The sequence below is a fragment of the Erpetoichthys calabaricus genome, chromosome 16, assembly GCF_900747795.2.
Source record: "Erpetoichthys calabaricus chromosome 16, fErpCal1.3, whole genome shotgun sequence".
Taxonomy (NCBI): Eukaryota; Metazoa; Chordata; class Cladistia; order Polypteriformes; family Polypteridae; genus Erpetoichthys; species Erpetoichthys calabaricus.
The window spans coordinates 22972897-22992634 of record NC_041409.2 but is presented as its reverse complement, the minus strand read 5'-3'; the positions used below and the strand labels follow the sequence as shown (position 1 = coordinate 22992634).

The window sequence follows — 19738 nt, the reverse complement described above, 5'->3', positions numbered from 1 at the left end:
CAATATCAACAAATTGTTCAGGATAATGTTCAAGCATCAGTCACAAAGTTGAAGTTATGCAGGGGTTGGATATTCCAACAAGACAATGACCCAAAACACAGTTGGAAATCTACAAAGGCATTCATGCGGAGGGAGAAGTACAATGTTCTGGAATGGCCGTCACAGTCCCCTGACTTGAATATCATCGAAAATCTACGGGATGATTTGAACGGAGGGAGAAGTACAATGTTCTGGAATGGCCGTCACAGTCCCCTGACTTGAATATCATCGAAAATCTACGGGATGATTTGAAGCAGGCTGTCCATCAAATTGAACTGGAGAGATTTTGTATGAAGAATGGTCAGAAATACCTCCATCCAGAATCAGACACTCGTCAAAGGCTATAGGAGGACAGCGTCTAGAGGCCAAAAGGAGGCTCAACTAAGTATTGATGTCATATCTCTGTTGGGGTGCCCACATTTCTGCACCTGTCTAATTTTGTTATGATGCATATTGCATATTTTCTGTTAATCCGATAAACTTAATGTCACTGCTGTAATACTCCTGTTTCCATACGGCATCTCAGATATTAAAAGGAAGTTCTACTTTTAAAGCTCAGCCAATGAGAAACAAAAATCCAAACAATTAAGAGGGGTTCCCAAACTTTTTCATATGACTGTAGATACAGAAAATACCAAAGAGATGACAAAACAAGGAGCGAACACTATAGCCAAATGCCCAGCCGTTAGGTTTATGCGGAGTTTAAACCCTCACTCCATGTCTGCACTCAGGCACTCCAGTTTCCCTTCTGCATGCCAAAGATGTGCACGTTGGGTTAACTGGGCATTCTGTACTGAAGCTCCCCGATGTTACCTAAAAAGGTTTTGCCCCCTATTGATCCAAATTTGGTTAAAGTGGGTTTCAGATGGGGGTTGTTTTTCCACCGTATGCCAAGTACTACCGGGACAGGTTTTCAGTTTAGAGGGAAATGAGTTTAGTTACAGTATGCACAGTGTGGTAGCATTGAGGAAGCATTCAGTCATGTGGTGATAAAGAATCTGAACACAAACTAGGAGGTTCAAAGCCCTCGGCAGCAGCAATCAAACTAGAAAAGGCCTGCAGCGTCCACAGCACACCGGCCACGGCAGGGAGACATCCTGGAGTCTGACCCCACGTCATTCCTGTTCACTCCGACTCAAACAGCCTCACTAACAGAACAAATAAAAACAGCATCAGACAACAGCAGCGATATATGGGGGAAGTGAGGGGTGCTGCCCACTTCACATCTGAGTGCCATCTGAGTGGACAAAGTAATCTTGTCTATCTGAGACACAGTGTTAATATTTCTAAACAGAAGCAGTTAAATACTTCAAAATCCGTACAGTTCACATTGTGGCTATTCTGTACCATTTCCTGTACTTTTCAAACCTGCAAGGTCTGAAGAGCTGTGGGAAAACAACCGACACGACCCACCTGTCCGGCCGATAAACACCACGCATGTAGCTCCGTAATCAGTCAGTCATTACTGCACATTCCTTCAGTCCTAGCCTGAACGCTCCGAATTAATATAATACAGTGTCACTGGTACAAAAATGGAAACAAAAAATAGGACTGGTAACCGTATAAGACATGTTATGTGCTAATTGTGAGGAAGCATGTGTGTGTGCCCTGCCCAGAGCTTGTTTCCACCTTGTGCCAGTTGCCACTGGGAAAGGGCTTGGGTCCTCAAGATCCAGAACTGGGATAAGTAGGGTTAGAAAACTGAAAAGGTAAGCTGCTCCACTTGTATGTGGCGTCTTTCATAACCGCACCGTCTCAGCAAGTCTCAGTAGCACAGAGGCGATTTTACACTCAGCCTTTTGTACAAACAGTCTTATTTAACAATGCAAACAATACAGCGAGCTCCAGTCAAACTTCATCTGATGTGCTGCCTACCATACAAGCCCAGTCTCCTACAGCACCTTTTATAATGACAGCAAACGTCGGTTTGGCCAGTATGGCGCCTTTCATCTCAGTCAATCAATAACACTGTTCACAGCAAGTACCCTTATAATACTCCTCGTAAAGTAACCGAAGATATTTATACAACACAAATGATAGAGGCATGATGGGGCCAGAGAGTCAGAGATAAACCCGGGCTAATATTGGGACTTTTGGCAAAAACAATAATAATGGCATAAAATTAAGTCACAGTAGGATTAGACAGACAGACAGATACTAAAATAATACGATGTAAAAAAACTGGTCAATATGAAAGTTTTTCACACCACTGTATAGTGCCTATTTGCCCCCTTCCTGATTTCTTATTCTTTTGCATGTTTGTCACACAAAATGTTTCTGATCATCAAACACATTTAACCATTAGTCAAATATAACACAAGTAAACACAAAATGCAGTTTGTAAATGGTGGTTTTTATTATTTAGGGAGAAAAAAAAATCCAAACCTACATGGCCCTGTGTGAAAAAGTAATTGCCCCCCTGAACCTAATAACTGGTTGGGCCACCCTTAGCAGCAATAACTGCAATCAAGCGTTTGCAATAACTTGCAATGAGTCTTTTAACAGCGCTCTGGAGGAATTTTGGCCCACTCATCTTTGCAAAATTGTTGTAATTCAGCTTTATTTGAGGGTTTTCTAGTATGAACCCGCCTTTTTAAGGTCATGCCATAGCATCTCAATTGGATTTCAGGTCAGACTTTGACTAGGCCACTCCAAAGTCTTCATTTTGTTTTTCTTCAGCCATTCAGAGGTGGATTTGCTGGTGTGTTTTGGGTCATTGTCCTGTTGCAGCCACCCAAGATCGCTTCAGCTTGAGTTGACGAACAGATGGACTGGACATTCTCCTTCAGGATTTTTTGGTAGACAGTAGAATTCATGGTTCCATCTATCACAGCAAGCCTTCCAGGTCCTGAAGCAGCAAAACAACCCCCAGACCATCACACTACCACCACCATATTTTACTGTTGGTATGATGTTCTTTTTCTGAAATGCTGTGTTCCTTTTACGCCAGATGTAACGGAACATTTGCCTTCCAAAAAGTTCAACTTTTGTCTCATCAGTCCACAAGGTATTTTCCCAAAAGTCTTGGCAATCATTGAGATGTTTCTTAGCAAAATTGAGACGAGCCCTAATGTTCTTTTTGCTTAACAGTGGTTTGCGTCTTGGACATCTGCCATGCAGGCCGTTTTTTGCCCAGTCTCTTTCTTATGGTGGAGTCGTGAACACTGACCTTAATTGAGGCAAGTGAGGCCTGCAGTTCTTTAGATGTTGTCCTGGGGTCTTTTGTGACCTCTCGGATGAGTCGTCTCTGCGCTCTTGGGGTAATTTTGGTCGGGCCGGCCACTCCTGGGAAGGTTCACCACTGTTCCATGTTTTTGCCATTTGTGGATAATGGTTCTCACTGTGGTTCGCTGGAGTCCCAAAGCTTTAGAAATGGCTTTATAACCTTTACCAGACTGATAGATCTCAATTACTTCTGTTCTCATTTGTTCCTGAATTTCTTTGGATCTTGGCATGATGTCTAGCTTTTGAGGTGCTTTTGGTTTACTTCTCTGTGTCAGGCAGCTCCTATTTAAGTGATTTCCTGATTGAAACAGGTGTGGCAGTAATCAGGCCTGGGGGTGGCTACGGAAATTGAACTCAGGTGTGATACACCACAGTTAGGTTATTTTTTAACAAGGGGGCAATTACTTTTTCACACAGGGCCATGTAGGTTTGGATTTTTTTTTCTCCCTAAATAATAAAAACCATCATTGAAAAACTGCATTTTGTGTTTACTTGTGTTATATTTGACTAATGGTTAAATGTGTTTGATGATCAGAAACATTTTGTGTTTAATGTAATATCGCCCTAGGGGTACAGGGGTGGTAGTAGTGTTTTCATTTATATTACTTAATTTCATTATATTCTTAATTGTTGTTAGTTCCCAGTGTGCTTTATTTTGAGTGTGTGCGGGTCGGGCCAAGGCTGGGGGCATCTCTGGGATCTCCTCTACAAAAATAAATAAATCACCATCATATTGACGGTGTGAATCTTAGCGGCACCGGACTGCTACAACACTGTTCTGAAGATTGTCTAGTAATGAACCCCCCTCTCTGATGATCGTCAGCCCCACAATTCTCCCCCTACACGCACACACCCCGACGATCGTCAACTATTCTCCAAGGGGAAAACTCTCCAGTTTTCCAAGACGACCTCCTGCTGCACTGACAATTGGCTTGGATTCTCCAAGGGGGACCTCCCCTGCTGCACTGATGATCATCTGGGCATTCTACAAGGAGTGGGTCTCAAAGACACTAAGAAAGGGCAAGATTGGGCTGCAACCAAAAAAAAAAAAGTTTAAGAAGCCCTAGCTGTGCTGTACTGTACGTGACCTCATCTGTAAGGATAAGCATTAATATTTCAAGCAGGCTTTTCTATGAGCCCTGTCACCAAACGCTTAGCAAAGTAACTCGTATTACAATTGGAATAAATCAAAAACTGTGCAAAACTAAATGAAAATGACCAGTCGAGTGCAAATCAGACCCATTAGCATGTTGTTCCAAGGCACCAAAATGGAACAGTTGGGATGTGGCAGAGTAAGAAAATGAAGCACCCCCGGATTACCAAAAAAGGGGGGAGTCAAGTAAAATGACACCTTTAATTGGCCAACTAAAAAGAGGGGTCTCATTCGTATGAAAGCAGACTGCAAACAGCAAGATAGCAAACCATGAAAAGCCCCCACCAATTCATTGGCTATAATAATGTAAAGGGAATCCTACAGCTTGACATAAAATCAAGTCTGTGCCATATTCATTTAGAATGAGGGGTCTGCTGATGAGGTAAAGGAAAAAACGTGGATCTTTGTTCAGAAATGGTGAAATAGTTCATTACAGGCTACCTATTTTGGATTCCAATTGACTCGCACAACCATTATTTACACCCACTTTACCCAATTCAGGACCCTGGGAGATCAAAACTACCCCAGCAGTATCAAGAACAAGGTAAGAATCAATCATAGACAGGGTGGCAAGCAATTCTAGGGTACACCCTGAAACTCTCGGGTTTAGACTGAAAACCCCACATGAACACGGGACAAACATGCAAGATCTACACCGAAGTGAAGAGGACCTGCATCTTCAAACATTGTCGGCCGGAGGAGCGGTGAAGCGGCAGCACTAACCACTGCACCGGCCGACCAGCAAAATAGATGTACAGTACAACAAGGGGCTCGAGGAACGAGAAATAATAGAAGCAGAACATTCAATGTTTGGGTTAATTAACAACCAAGGCCATTATGTGCCTAACAAGTGCATAGTTTAGCTTTGTTAGAGGAAAAAATTATATAATTAAAAAGGTCAAAACAATACTTTGTAGGATGTAATAAAATTCACAGCTTTTCACAAAACTGACTCTGTTTGAGAAATGAACTTCTACTAATTTAGGCTTGCTTGCAGAGAGTATATTGAATATTAATATTAATATATATTAAAAAAATGCATAAAAAGAAGCTTATATATACACACATATATAGGCAGTAGGTACTGCCAGGATGGCTTGGAGCCCCCCAGGGGGATTTAGGTGGATTTGAGAATTCTATGTTAAATAAAAGAGCAGTAGTATATATACTGAATATGTAATATATTTATGTATGAGAAGTATATTATTACATTGAGATATACTTCATAATTATACACACACACACACACTATATGTATTTATAAATATTTATGTATGCATACACACACGTTATATACAAATATATTTGTACATTATTTCTACATATACACACAGAGGATAATATTGACATATACATACACACACACAATATATATTACAAATACACATAGAGATTGTAAAGGACAGAGTTTATGTGTGCATACACACACTATATACTGCAGATTATACATAAATGCACAGTATATCTACACATACATAGTATAATTCACATACTATACTGTATTTTTAAACTGTATTGTTTCCTTTCCCTCCAAAATGAATATTCTATATCTAATAATGCGAACCCTCACAAACCTATTGATCACCTATACACCACTAAATGTCCATTACAGGGTGTTTCACGTTAATTTAAGCCGTTACGATTTTTGCTTCCATTATGGAAGTCTTTTGCATATGAAGCAGACCGTGCTGCCCAGCTTACGAGTGCTTTGTCTGCTCCATTAACACCATTGTTTTTTGACGCGTCCCCTAAGCACCTCATTAGAGGCCCTAAAAGTGAAGTGCAGCTCTTGCCAACAGTGACGTGAGGAAGAGGCAGGCGGGGAATAATTATCACTCAAATCCAGGACATTTTCCCTCGAGACAGTTAACTCCTTGACGCACTCCAGACATGGCTGCCAGCCTTCCCGGGATAAGGTTATAGCAAACAACTTCACTGAGGACCCTTCACTCCACAGCCTCACAGTGAAGAGTCGCTAAGCAGTTGGAGGACTTTGAAGTACAGGTTTGTAAAAGGATATTCCACAGCAGGGAGGAACGGGCTGCAATAGCCTCAAAACCTCATTGCTCCAGAGTTCGTTCAGTGGCTTAGGACATGATTCAGAGTATAAAAAGTGTAACTTGGAACAAAACTATCTATTTTTCCCCCCATCATAGACTTTAAAACAGGTTTAAATTTAGTTTACTCCACTTCAGTTCATTTCCGTGCCGAGGATGAATCACCTAAACTTCAGTTAAGCTCGCTCTTAAGGCTTCACCAGGATTAGTGGCTCGGCATCTGTTGTCCAAGCCAGCAGGCCCTCTGCTAGAAGACAAGAGCAAAGTGAATGCTCTGGCTCAAGACCCTTTTAATAATTTGTGATTGCAGCGAAACTCTTAAGAAAAAGCTTAATCACATTTGTGTGTGTGTGTGTGTGTGTGTGTGTGTGTGTGTGTGTGTTTAATCTAATCAGCCCTGCACTGACAACAACACAAACAGAATGTGTGTATGTTTAATCAGCAAATCCACACACAAAAAAGCAAAACTCCCACCACCTCCTAATAGGTAATCCCGATACCGAATATGACGAGGGTATCTGATGTACAAATAATTTTAACACACCATTTTCAAACCCACTTAATTTAATTCGGGGTTGCAGAGGTTCAGATGTCCCCGGCAGCAAAAGCCGCACAGCAGGACACCAGACAATTACAGGACTGACTCGTGCATGCGCACTCGTGTACGCGCACTCATGCGCACAGAGCGCCAATGCTCAAGTACCGATTAACATGCACATTTTTGGAGATGTGGGACGAAAACTGGAGAATCCATAAATAAATAAATAGAACTCACACAGAGATGGCGAGAGCATACAAGCTGCACACAACTCTGTTACACAAACAGAATTCAGTGCCGGGAGGCTGCATCTAAGCACAGGCCCGTTGAAATAAATAAAAGCTCCAACAACAAGCGGAGAGTTTCAACAGAACAATAAACCTAGAGAACAAACAGACCAAGACAAAAACAAACTCCTTTAATTAATCTCATTACACTTTGAAGCCTGCTTTTCGGCCTGCTATAGTCTGCTGCTACTTTTCACTCACACACCAGTGTAACTTTCATAAGCCCCAGTGTTTCTTACAGCACACTTCGAGTTGGGCATCGTTAAGCCATTTGCTTGAAAACCACAACATTTTAAATTTTCAAGCAAATGCAAAAAACTTCCTGAAGTCACCAGAAAGGAATAGCGGCAACTAAGGAACGAACACCATAACCAACCGCATTCTTTCATTCCACCTGATCGCATTCCTGGTCTGGTGGGATCTGTCACACCGTGAGGTCTTGTGCACATTCCAGCCCTGAAGCCCGAGGGTAGCCCTTTGACAGCAAAGGAATGTGCCCACTTGTGTTTGGGCTTCACGTTTCCAAATCCTTGTTTGAATAAACATCTGCTTCACAGCAAGACACAAATGGACCAGACTGTTAAATAGTCAGACTTAAATGGGAGAAATAGAAACTTTAACAATAAAAAAGGGCAGCAACAACAAATATTACCTCAAATTTAAATCTTTAAATCACATTGCGCCTAACAGTCCTGTATAGACGTCAGCATGTAGAATATGCACAGATTTGAGCAATAATATATACTAGTGGCAAAATTTATAGTGCCTATTTACATGAGAATATTCTTGAAAAATGTATATTAAAGTTTACATTCCTTTAAAAAATGGCCATCAATACTTAAAAACAGTGCACACCTTGAGCAAAGCCCTTAACCTAAGTGTGTGTGTGTGCTATATATATATATATATATATATATATATATATATATATATATATATATATATATATATATATATATATACACACACACAGTAGAGTCTCGCTTATCCAACATAAACGGGCCGGCAGAAAGTCAGATAAACGAAAATGTCGGAATTTCCCATTGGGATTAATAAAGTATCTATCTATCTATCTATCTATCTATCTATCTATCTATCTATTAAGAAAAAGCCCATTAAATGTCAAACTATGTTATAATTTTACACATTACGAGCCTAATACAGTGGAACCTCAGTTCACGAACATCTCTGAACACACACAAATCGGGTTATGACCAAAAAAGTTTGCCAAACTTTTGCCTCTGTGCATGACCACACACTTGGTATAGGAACAAGCCAGTTTCCCTTTCGGTTTGTGCGCGCCGATGATTTCCGCACGTGTTCAGTCTCTCCCTGTGCAGCGTTAGAGAGAGAGCGCGAGAGAGAGAGACAGACAGACACATACACGCGCAAGAGAGCAAGAGAGAAAGAGAGACACACGCACTCACACACACGCGTGCGAGAGAGAGAGACACGCACACACATGGACGCATGTGCGCGCACACACACACACGCGCACGCATGCCAGAGAGGGCCAGCCACATAATCCACATAAAAATAGACTACACTCACGCTCACAACTTGCAGTTCTCGTTGCCGATTGATGAGTTTTTTTTGGTTTTTTTTTTTTGTGCTGGGACGTCGGATAATACAGAATGTTGGATAAGCGAAGGTTGGATAAGCGAGACTCTACTGTATATAATCCTAAGCCTAAAAACTGCAATGGTTTTATGTGACGTTCTGTCATGCTTTAAATCGGGCTTATTTTAAAACCTACATTTTATATATGTTTGGTATCATTCTTTTCAGAATTTCTCAAACTTTAATGTAATGTTGTTAGAGTTTCAAATTTTTATTCCGTTTTTAAATTATAAACTAAAAAATATCAAGAAGTCATGTCCCGCGAGACAAGACTTTATGCCAAAAGATTTAACCACGCCTGGGGCCGGAAACGAAAGACAAAGAGTAGGACAGCTGCTGTACAGCCTTTAAAATGTTTGAAGCGCCGCGAAATTCTTCACTTCTTAGAGAGTCAAGGCTCGAGCTATCAAAAAAGAAACAGGGCCATCAAGGCAATTCTGGTGTGATTTCAAACTATACAAAAGTAAATTGTTGTAGTGAAAACACACAGACCGCTGGTTCCGCCAGGTCCGTCCCACTGCACAAGACTACATGTGAACAGCAGTAAACTCCCCAGGCGTTATTTACAAACACAAGAACTTACACTTGGATATGAACTCTGAACAAGTACTGTATGTACCACACCCTGGGGGATTATCAATAGATGGGCAATAGATGGGCTTGCCAATTACAATATATTTTTCTGCCCATCAGGTTGCCACTACTGAAAATTTGTTGAATTTCCAGAACATAAGCTTTCATTTACTTTCGTTTAACTCCAAGATCAAAGTTCTAGCCCCATTAATTCACATGTTATCTCAGGACAGACAGATATTAGCATTTTGTATAATTAGAAGGTGGCTCTGAGTCTAGGGATCTGCACTGCCAATCGGAAGGTTGCCGGTTCGAATCTCCTAAATGCCAAAAGGGACTCTGCTCTGTTGGACCCTTGAGCAAGGCCCTTAACCTGCAATTGCTGAGCGCTTTGAGTAGTGAGAAAAGCGCTATATAAATGCAAGGAATTATTATTATTAGAAGGGTGCCAAGGATGGAGCTGCCAGGCAAGAGGAGAAGAGGAAGGCCTAAGAGAAGGCTTATGGATGTGGTGAGAGAGGACATGCAGGTGATGGGTGTGACAGAACAAGATGACGAGGACAGAAAGGTATGGAAGAAGATGATCCGCTGTGGCAACCCCTAACGGGAGCAGCCGAAAGAAGAAGAAGAAGAAGATATACATACAGGACTACTGTACTATGATGGAGGGACTGTTGATTACATCTCGCCTGAACAAGGGGCCCAAGTTGCCTCGAAAGCTTGCATATTGCAATCTTTTTAGTTGGCCAATAAAATGTGTCACTTTGCTCGACTTTTCACTACTTTGTCCCAAACAGAAATTTTGCTTTTTACATAAGCTCAAGAAAAGTGATAACAAACAACAGCAAAAACCTCACCAAACACACACAATAATTACAAAGCACATGAAAACTTGTAACTTGTGAATTTCCCCTTGGGATTAATAAAGTATCTACCTACCTAACTTTGTTATTGCTATGAGAGCAGTCCCAGCTAGCCATTATGCAGGCGTATTGCGGTTGGTGCAAAGGACTCCCATAGCATTTCTTGACACATTTCTGCTGAATGATTCATTAGCTGAGAGTTCTCAGCGTTTGTGTGTCAGAAAGAGGATGTGCAGCATTGTTCATAATGGCACTCAGTTTTGTTTTAATTCTTTCCTTTGTTGCGACCTCCAGGGGGTCAATCATGCATATCATAACGGAGTCTGCTCTTTCAATTCATTTGTTAATTCGGTTAACGGCCCATCACTCTGGTCATCACAGAGTTGTAGAAGATGTGCAGGATTTCACCACCCACACAAAAGGAATGGAGAGTCTCCCAAGGAAGACAAGCCTGCTCAGCCCCTTCTTATACCATTCCTCTGTGTCACAATACCAGTCTAACCAGTCACTGATGTGGACCCCCAAACACCTGTAGCAGTGCACCACCTCTACATCAACTCCTTGAATAGTGAGCTGGCATGGAGGCAACTCTTAATCCACCTAATTCTTGTATGTATCACGTGAGCTCAGGGCCTGCCCTACCAACGTTGTGGACGATGCAGGAACAAAGTCAGCACGCCAGTCCATCAGGGGCATCACTCACTCACATGACCACCACACCCATGCAAGACTGACTTAGCGTTGTTAATGAACCTAACATGTACATCTCCGAGGATAGAAAAGGAAAACCACTGCAGCTCATCTCCCCTTCCTTCATTTATATTCGACACAGATTCTATCTCTATAAAGAAATGCAACCAGCTAAAAAAAAATAAATGAAATATTATATATATGTATGCAGTCCGAATTATCAGACATCTACGACTTGAATCTAACCTGCGTTTGAATCCTCGAAATGGAATTGTCTGGAAAGTTGCCCTCCCCACTGTCTATGGAACCTTCACCTTATCTCTACACTGTAAAAACAAAATGGATGCCAAGACTGACACAGCATGGAAAGAAAGTGACGTGACGGACTTATTAAGCAAGGGGGGGCGTAAGCCAAAACACCGCAATTGCTACACACTCAAACATGGCGTTCCTCAAACGTGCCTCTTGACGTTCTGACATTGTCACACCACAATCCTGCAGCAGATCTTCCACAGCTCAGCCCCACCAGCCCTGGTTCTTCTCCTGTGCCACTGGGTTTTGGCACACTGACGTAGCAGAGATGACTGCACTCAAACTTAAGGTTTGTTGTTTTCTGGTTCACTTTCTTGTCACCTCATGCTGATGAAATTCACAGACATCCCGTACTAAAAATCAGTGCTAAGGGGCACCACATGCTGTTGGTACGCATGGTGGTCTATTAGGTTGCACTGTCTGGCAAATTTACTTTTTATCATATTTTATGGATCCAGGGCACATTGAGGATGGATAGCTGCATGCACTCATCATTCTAATATAAAATTAAAGTGAACGGTCAAAAAATAAAACGGAGTCACTTTTAGCTGCGGTGTGAACGTGAAGAAGATCTGCCTGGTAAAAACTTCACAACATCACGGCAGCAGCTGCAGTGGTAGTGGGGGAAATGCAGGTACCCACCCAAAGGAGTGCCAGTCTAGGACAGCAGAGTAACACACACACAGTTTGGAACGGACGTGAACAGGAACTGGTGCCTTTGGTGGAAACCTACGGGGGCAACGAGCAAAGTTCACACACTGATGGACAACTTGAACATGACTGGAAAGGTTTACTCACTGATGCCAGGTACAAACCCAGCCATGAAGATACACAGTTCAGTCAGCAGATTTGGCCAACCAACCAACGGCAGCACACACAGAACATAACCTTCCTGCGGCGTGGCGCCAATGCACAGCCACTTGATTTATGAACAATCTAATCAGAGACTAATATGAAGCGGGAGTTTCTAAGGAGCAGAAAGCAAACCGGAACACATGCTGCTCCACTCATTTTCTCATTACTTTAATTGGTCCGTTTATATTTGCCCGTCACCGTCAACATATTAAATAAACAGCCCTCAAATCAAACAACATCAGCATTGCTTCCACTGGGCACAACCGCTCTGAACACTCCGCATGCCTGGCTTTGTGGGCACAATTAGGCTTTCAGCACACATCTCTTAAAGGAGAGAAAAAAAAAAAATAACGACAACACTTTACGAGAAAAATTCATTTTAAACACAGCATGCCATGTTCTGACTTCATGCCTGGATGCCTGGCGGGGAGGCGAGCCACTATTCCCTGCATTTGCCATTTGTTTAAATTGAGTGGAAATCGCTTCCCTCTGTTACACTTTATGGCTCCTGATAAATATTTACATTTTGCCAACACTATAAGAAAGGTGCGGTATCAAAATACTCTTGGAGTGGCACACAAATTTACAGCCACAGGGTGGTGGAGCTTAAACCTCAGCAACCCACCACGGGCAAATTCTTTGAACTGCAGGTCTTCACTTATGTTACCCACACAGGCCATTCACAGTCATGTGCAAACTTTTCAAATAACTTCAAGATCCCACCAGTGTTTTAGGACCGTCACTACTATCATCACCCAACCCCTTGATTACTTTAAATGACCCAGGCAATAAAACCGAGTGTTGTGGCAACATGTATGGCACACAGAGGCTCGGATTAAACTCTAAAGCACTTTTAACACAATATAGCTAGTCCCCCAGATATGGTGTAGTAGGCAGGAGTGAAGTTCACAATTAGGTTTGTGCCTACGAACTTCAATAAAAATTCAACTTTTTAAGCTTACAGCAGCAGTATACATGTAATTGGAGCCAGGTATTAAATAATATCCCCCCCCCCGCCCCCCTCAATAAGTGGTCTTCAACAAAATGCCAGTCAGAGACCCATCCACACATTTTAGAATATGCATACACTCGCCAGTTCTCGAATTACTAATCCAGGTTAGGATCATTAGGAGATCAAACTTAATCCTGCTCCAAAAACGATTCATGCATTGTTGTGTCAGGGTAATAATGCCGCAAATAAGTCTCCCATTATTTGTGCAACAATAGACCAAGTCAATCACAAAATAAATCCAGTCTGTATTGCACTTTTCAGTGTCATCGCCACCCCATATCCGTATTCCTGCAAGTCAAACCCAGGCAAAAAGGGAGAGACTGGCACACACTGGCATGGCGCTCGATTTGATCCTACACCTCTGCGTTTTCAATCAGAGATAACAAGTAAAAAGCTCAGGCAAAGCAAAGTGAATTACTGCAGTGGCACACAGTGATATGGGCTCATGCGTCCATGACCATCCAAACTATCCGATATACAAACTCCTATAAAACAAAAGCTGAGCAAAGCGGACTGATTTACTTTACTGCCACTCGGACACAGTGCTGGGTCTGAGCCTGCTGCCATGTTCTTTCACACCATCCCATATTCAGGCAAACAAAACAATTTATTTTGGTGGCACACAGTATTATGGGTTCAGGATTTGAACCCGCATCCGTGTCCTCCAAACACAGCCATATGCACACTCATCTAAAACACAAGCTGAGCAGTATGGAGGGATTTACTTCAGTGAGACATGCCGAGGTGCTGCATTTCAACCTGCAGCCATGTTCTTTCAAACCATCCCATATTCCTATTACTAAAGCACAGGTAAAGCAAACTGAATTACTTTGGTGGCCTACCAAGATACGGGTTGTGTTCTTGAACCTGCATCCATATCCTTCCTTCTCAACCATCTCATAAGTACACTCATACAGTAAAATAAAAGCTGGGCGAAGCTGACCAATTTATTTTAGTGACTGGTATGGTGCTGGATTTGAACCTGCAGCCATGTGCTTTCAAACCATCACGCATCTTTTAGAAGTAATGCAAAGTGATCTACTGGATTTGAACCTGCATCCATATCCTTCCTTCTCAACCATCTCATAAGTACACTCATACAGTAAAATAAAAGCTGGGCGAAGCTGACCAATTTATTTTAGTGACTGGTATGGTGCTGGATTTGAACCTGCAGCCATGTGCTTTCAAACCATCACGCATCTTTTAGAAGTAATGCAAAGTGATCTACTGGATTTGAACCTGCATCCATGTCCTTCCTTCTCAACCATCTCATAAGTACACTCATACAGTAAAATAAAAGCTGGGCGAAGCTGACCAATTTATTTTAGTGACTGGTATGGTGCTGGATTTGAACCTGCAGCCATGTGCTTTCAAACCATCACGCATCTTTTAGAAGTAATGCAAAGTGATCTACTGGATTTGAACCTGCATCCATGTCCTTCCTTCTCAACCATCTCATAAGTACACTCATACAGTAAAATAAAAGCTGGGTGAAGCTGACCAATTTATTTTAGTGACTGGTATGGTGCTGGATTTGAACCTGCAGCCATGTGCTTTCAAACCATCACGCATCTTTTAGAAGTAATGCAAAGTGATCTACTGGATTTGAACCTGCAGCCATGTCATTCCAAAACCTCCCATTTCACATAACTGATAAAAAAAAGAAATAAAAGCTGAGCAAAGCAGAGCCACACACACTGACATGGTGCAGAAACTGAACCCGCACATGCACTAAATCAAGACCCTGAAAAACAAATCTGATGGACTTGATCGTTCCATCCAAATGTCCCTTTCACCATTTAGCAAGTTGACTCCGACTGGCGCGGCGGATTTTGCCCACTTACCGTTGAGGCCGTTGGGGATGCTCCTGTGGTGGTGGGGCGTGCTGAGATCATCCATTGACCTCCTGATAGTACCGGCCTTGGGCTCTCCGGGCTTGTGGTGGAGGTGGTTTTGGTGGTGATCTGGACTTCCAGCGCTGCCCGTACTCGAAGTACTGCTGCCGTCTCCAACATCCCGTATGGTGCTGGAGCCCCCGTTTAAATTGGTCAGACTGGACTGGCTGTCTATGGAGCTCCTCGAACCCGCTCCGTTCCTCTCCTCGTCTAGCATGAGGATGATCTCCTTCAGCTCCAGATTTTCTCTCATCACCGTCTCCTGCTTCGTCTCCAGCTCCTTCAGTTTCTGCTGATACATGCTCACCTCTTTCCACATGACGCTGGCGGTGTAGCGGCCAAACCTCTGCCACTCCCGGGATAGTTTTTTCCCCTTTTGCCGGTCGTCATCCAGAAAGCAGCAGAGCTCTCGGAGCTCTTGGTTGTCGTCCTGAAGCCTCTGGTTGACCTCCTTGAGCCCGCGGATTTCGTGCAGGTGGACCTGCAGCCGCTTGTTCACGTCCTTCATCAGGTTGCCGTGCTCCACCATTAAGTTCATCCTTTCGTTTTCGGCTTTCCGGAGCCTTTTGATCAAATCCTCCCGGTTCCATTTTAGCAGCTCCTCGTCGGACAACTTGCTCAGGTCCTCCCGGGAACCGTCCTGTGGGCTCTTGGCCATTTCCTTATTTTTTTGTAGATGTATTTATTTGTGTTTCGCTTTCCTGTCCTCCCTGTTCGATCCTTATTAACTGTACACAGAGTTTGTCAAAGTTAATATGTCATTTAGGAAAAGAGCTTCAAGAATTGAAAAAAAGAGAAGATGAAATTCACTCTGCCGGCACTTTGCGTTTGCTCACCAGTTACAGCGCAGCACAGCGCAGTCGGCGATTCCTCCCAGAACGTGCCCCTAATCGAAATATTCCGTACATTTCTTCTTCTTTTGCATAGCACTCGGAGGCTGAACGAACACAAATAAATCCCACTTATGATTTGTTTTTCAGTGTAGCCAGGTATCTCGGGTGTCCCTTCTCGCCGATTTCTCGCACCGCCGTCACCTCCCCCAAATCCTACCGGAGCTGCCCCGAGCTGCGCTCGCTGTGATGTCAGCGCCTTCGCAATTTTCTTTTAGATCGTAAAAGGCACATTCCGTGAGAGCCGGGCGCAAGCAAGTGTAAAACACCGATGAGCCCTCTGGCTATTAGCGATCGGAAGTGATAACAACACCTCCACCGACTGACCGGCCAGTTCAAACCGTAGTGTAAATAAAAAGAAAAAAGAAAAGCAAAAAGAAAAATTACGACTTGCAGATGCTTTAGAAAAAAAAAACAGGTAAATCGACTGACAACGCAAAACCCACTGGTTCCGACTCTCGTATTTTCTCTTCGATGCAACAAAAGGCAACTTTCAAATGGTGGTTTGCCGATAAAAGGGCTTTCAGTCGGGTTGGATTTTGCTCCGACCTTCTCCTCCCTTCTTCCCGACGCTTGGTTCAAGTTGCTCAAGAGGATTTGGTTTAAGCGGCCAATCAAGACGTAAGAAAACAGCCTCTGAAAGCAGGTAGCTTAAAAGGTAGGGCCCGTCCTTCGCAAGACTAGGCTCCGCCCACTTAAAGGGGCAACGCTGGTGGAGGCTGAGCAGCTGAACTGCTTGCTGTGCCTTCCCCAGACTCCGGCGCTTTAAACGGTTGTCAGTTCAAAAGCGTCCGGTAGTAAAAGCTGAGACCAGAATCGAAAACTAACGCACACAACCCATTCATGTTAACTTTGTACGATCTGTGATAAGAAAATGAACGCTGTGGTATCGTCTGTTTTCTACTGAACTTCATGCGGCGCAGTGACTAGCGCGGCTGCCTGGTTCACCTCTTGGTAATACGGACTGCGCGAATTCATGTCCTCCGTGATATTCTCTGGGCGATTTCTCTCCCACATCACAAACTCGCCTCTTTTAGGTTTAATGATGCCGTTTAATCGTCTAGTCGTGTCCGATTCTTCGTGGCCTGATGGACTTGCCCAAACCTTTAAAGCCGAAATTATTTCTTTTGAGTTTCTTCAAGGTTTATATGCATTGTCTGGCTAATGCCGTCTATCCATGCTACTTTATGTCGTCCTCGTCTCCTTTTGCCTTCAATTTTTCCCTCTAACAAGGAACGCAGTCTTCTCATTATGTGGACAAAATGATTAAGCCTTTCTTTGGCAATCAAGCCTTCCAATGGGATACCCTGGTTGTACAGTGCATCCGGAAAGTATTCCCAGCACATCACTTTTTCCACATTTTGTTATGTTACAGCCTTATTCCAAAATGGATTACATTCATTTTTTTCCTCAGAATTCTACACACAACACCCCATAATGACAACGTGAAAAACGTTTACTTGAAGTTTTTGCAAATTTAATAAAAATAAAAAAGAATTGAGAAAGTACATGTACATAAGTATTCACAGCCTTTGCCATGAAGCTCAAAATTGAGCTCAGGTGCATCCCGTTTGCCCTGATCATTTTTTTTTTCTTTATTTCGCCTTATACAATTTCTTGTATTAGGAATTTGGTAGTTTTCGCATACCCCTTAGGGTCAGAGCGCAGGGTCAGCCATTACACAGCACCCCTGGAGCAATTACAGGTTAAGGGCCTTGCTCAAGGGCCCAGCAGAGCAGTGGCCTTTTTTTGGCAGTGACGGGGATTTGAACTGGCAACCTTCGGGATACCAGCGCAGATCCTTAGCCTCAGAGCCACCACTCCGCCCAGCCCATCCTTGAGATGTTTCTGCAGCTTAATTGGAGTCCACCTGTGGTAAATTCAGTTGACTGGACATGATTTGGAAAGGCACACACCTGTCTATATAAGGTCCCACAGCTGACAGTTCATGTCAGAGCACAAACCAAGCATGAAGTCAAAGGAATTGTCTGTAGACCTCCGAGACAGGATTGTCTCGAGGCACAAATCTGGGGAAGGTTCCAGAAAAATTTCTGCTGCTTTGAAGGTCCCAATGAGCACAGTGGCCTCCATCATCCGTAAGTGGAAGAAGTTCGAAACCACCAGGACTCTTCCTAGAGTTGGCCGGCCATCTAAACTGAGCGATCGGGGGGAGAAGGGCCTTAGTCAGGGAGGTGACCAAGAACCCGATGGTCACTCTGTCAGAGCTCCAGAGGTCCTCTGTGGAGAGAGGAGAACCTTCCAGAAGGACAACCATCTCTGCAGCAATCCACCAATCAGGCCTGTATGGTAGAGTGGCCAGACGGAAGCCACTCCTTAGTAAAAGGCACATGGCAGCCCGCCTGGAGTTTGCCAAAAGGCACCTGAAGGACTCTCAGACCATGAGAAAGAAAATTCTCTGGTCTGATGAGACAAAGATTGAACTCTTTGGTGTGAATGCCAGGCGTCATGTTTGGAGGAAACATGGCACCATCCCTACAGTGAAGCATGGTGGTGGCAGCATCATGCTGTGGGGATGTTTTTCAGCGGCAGGAACTGGGAGACTAGTCAGGATAAATGGAAAGATGACTGCAGCAATGTACAGAGACATCCTGGATGAAAACCTGCTCCAGAGCGCTCTTGACCTCAGACTGGGGCGACGGTTCATCTTTCAGCAGGACAACGACCCTAAGCACACAGCCAAGATATCAAAGGAGTGGCTTCAGGACAACGCTGTGAATGTCCTTGAGTGGCCCAGCCAGAGCCCAGACTTGAATCTGATTGAACATCTCTGGAGAGATCTTAAAATGGCTGTGCACCGACGCTTCCCATCCAACCTGATGGAGCTTGAGAGGTGCTGCAAAGAGGAATGGGCGAAACTGGCCAAGGATAGGTGTGCCAAGCTTGTGGCATCATATTCAACAAGACTTGAGGCTGTAATTGCTGCCAAAGGTGCATCGACAAAGTATTGAGCAAAGGCTGTGAATACTTATGGATATGGGATTTCTCAGTTTTTTTATTTTTAATAAATTTGCAAAAACCTCAAGTAAACTTTTTTCATGTTGTCATTATGGGGTGTTGTGTGTAGAATTCTGAGGAAAAAAATGAATTTAATCCATTTTGGAATAAGGCTGTAACATAACAAAATGTGGAAAAAGTGATCCGCTGTGAATACTTTCAGGATGCACTGTATATTTTCAAGTAATCATTTGTTGGATCTTCTTGCTGTACTGGGAACTCACAGCAGCCTTCTCCAGCAACACAGTTCAGCTTTAGCGATAGATCACTAGCAGCCTTTAACAATTTGGACCTTTGTTGACACCATGATGTCTCTACTCTTTAGAGAGGTCAAGTCAGGTTGTGTCTGTCTGCAGAGAGAGTGTTGACCTACCTTGGCAGCAACATTCATGTCTCTGGTGACTCTTAACTATGAAGTCAGTAGACGGATTGGGAGAGCATGGGGGGGTCATGAGGTTGCTGGAAAGGGGTGTGTGGCGCTCCCGATATCTATGCAAAAGGATGAAGGTCCAAGTGCTTAGAGTCCTGATGCTTCCTGTTTTGCTATATGGTTGTAAGACATGGACGCTATCCAGTGACCTGAGGTAAAGACTGGACTCCTTCACCACTGTGTCTCTTCGGAGAATCCTTGAGTACCGCTGGTTTGACTTTGTGTTGAACAAGCGATTGCTCATGGAGTCCCGGATGAGGCACATGACCTGCATTGTGAGGGAG

General features: G+C 43.4%; 1 protein-coding gene across 2 annotated transcripts in view; it reads right to left on the bottom strand.

Moving 5' to 3' along the window:
- Positions 1-16658, bottom strand: part of ccdc85ca (coiled-coil domain containing 85C, a) — a 229277-nt gene extending 212619 nt beyond the window's left edge. Inside the window, exon 1 of one of the 2 annotated variants that reach the window (XM_028821331.2) lies at positions 15069-16658. In XM_028821331.2, the coding sequence (XP_028677164.1) occupies positions 15069-15777 (709 nt within the window). In that variant the 5' untranslated portion in view covers positions 15778-16658. The remainder of the gene's footprint in view (positions 1-15068) is intronic. The other variant, XM_028821332.2, reaches the window with a different exon arrangement.
- Between the last annotated feature and the right edge of the window lie 3080 nt (positions 16659-19738).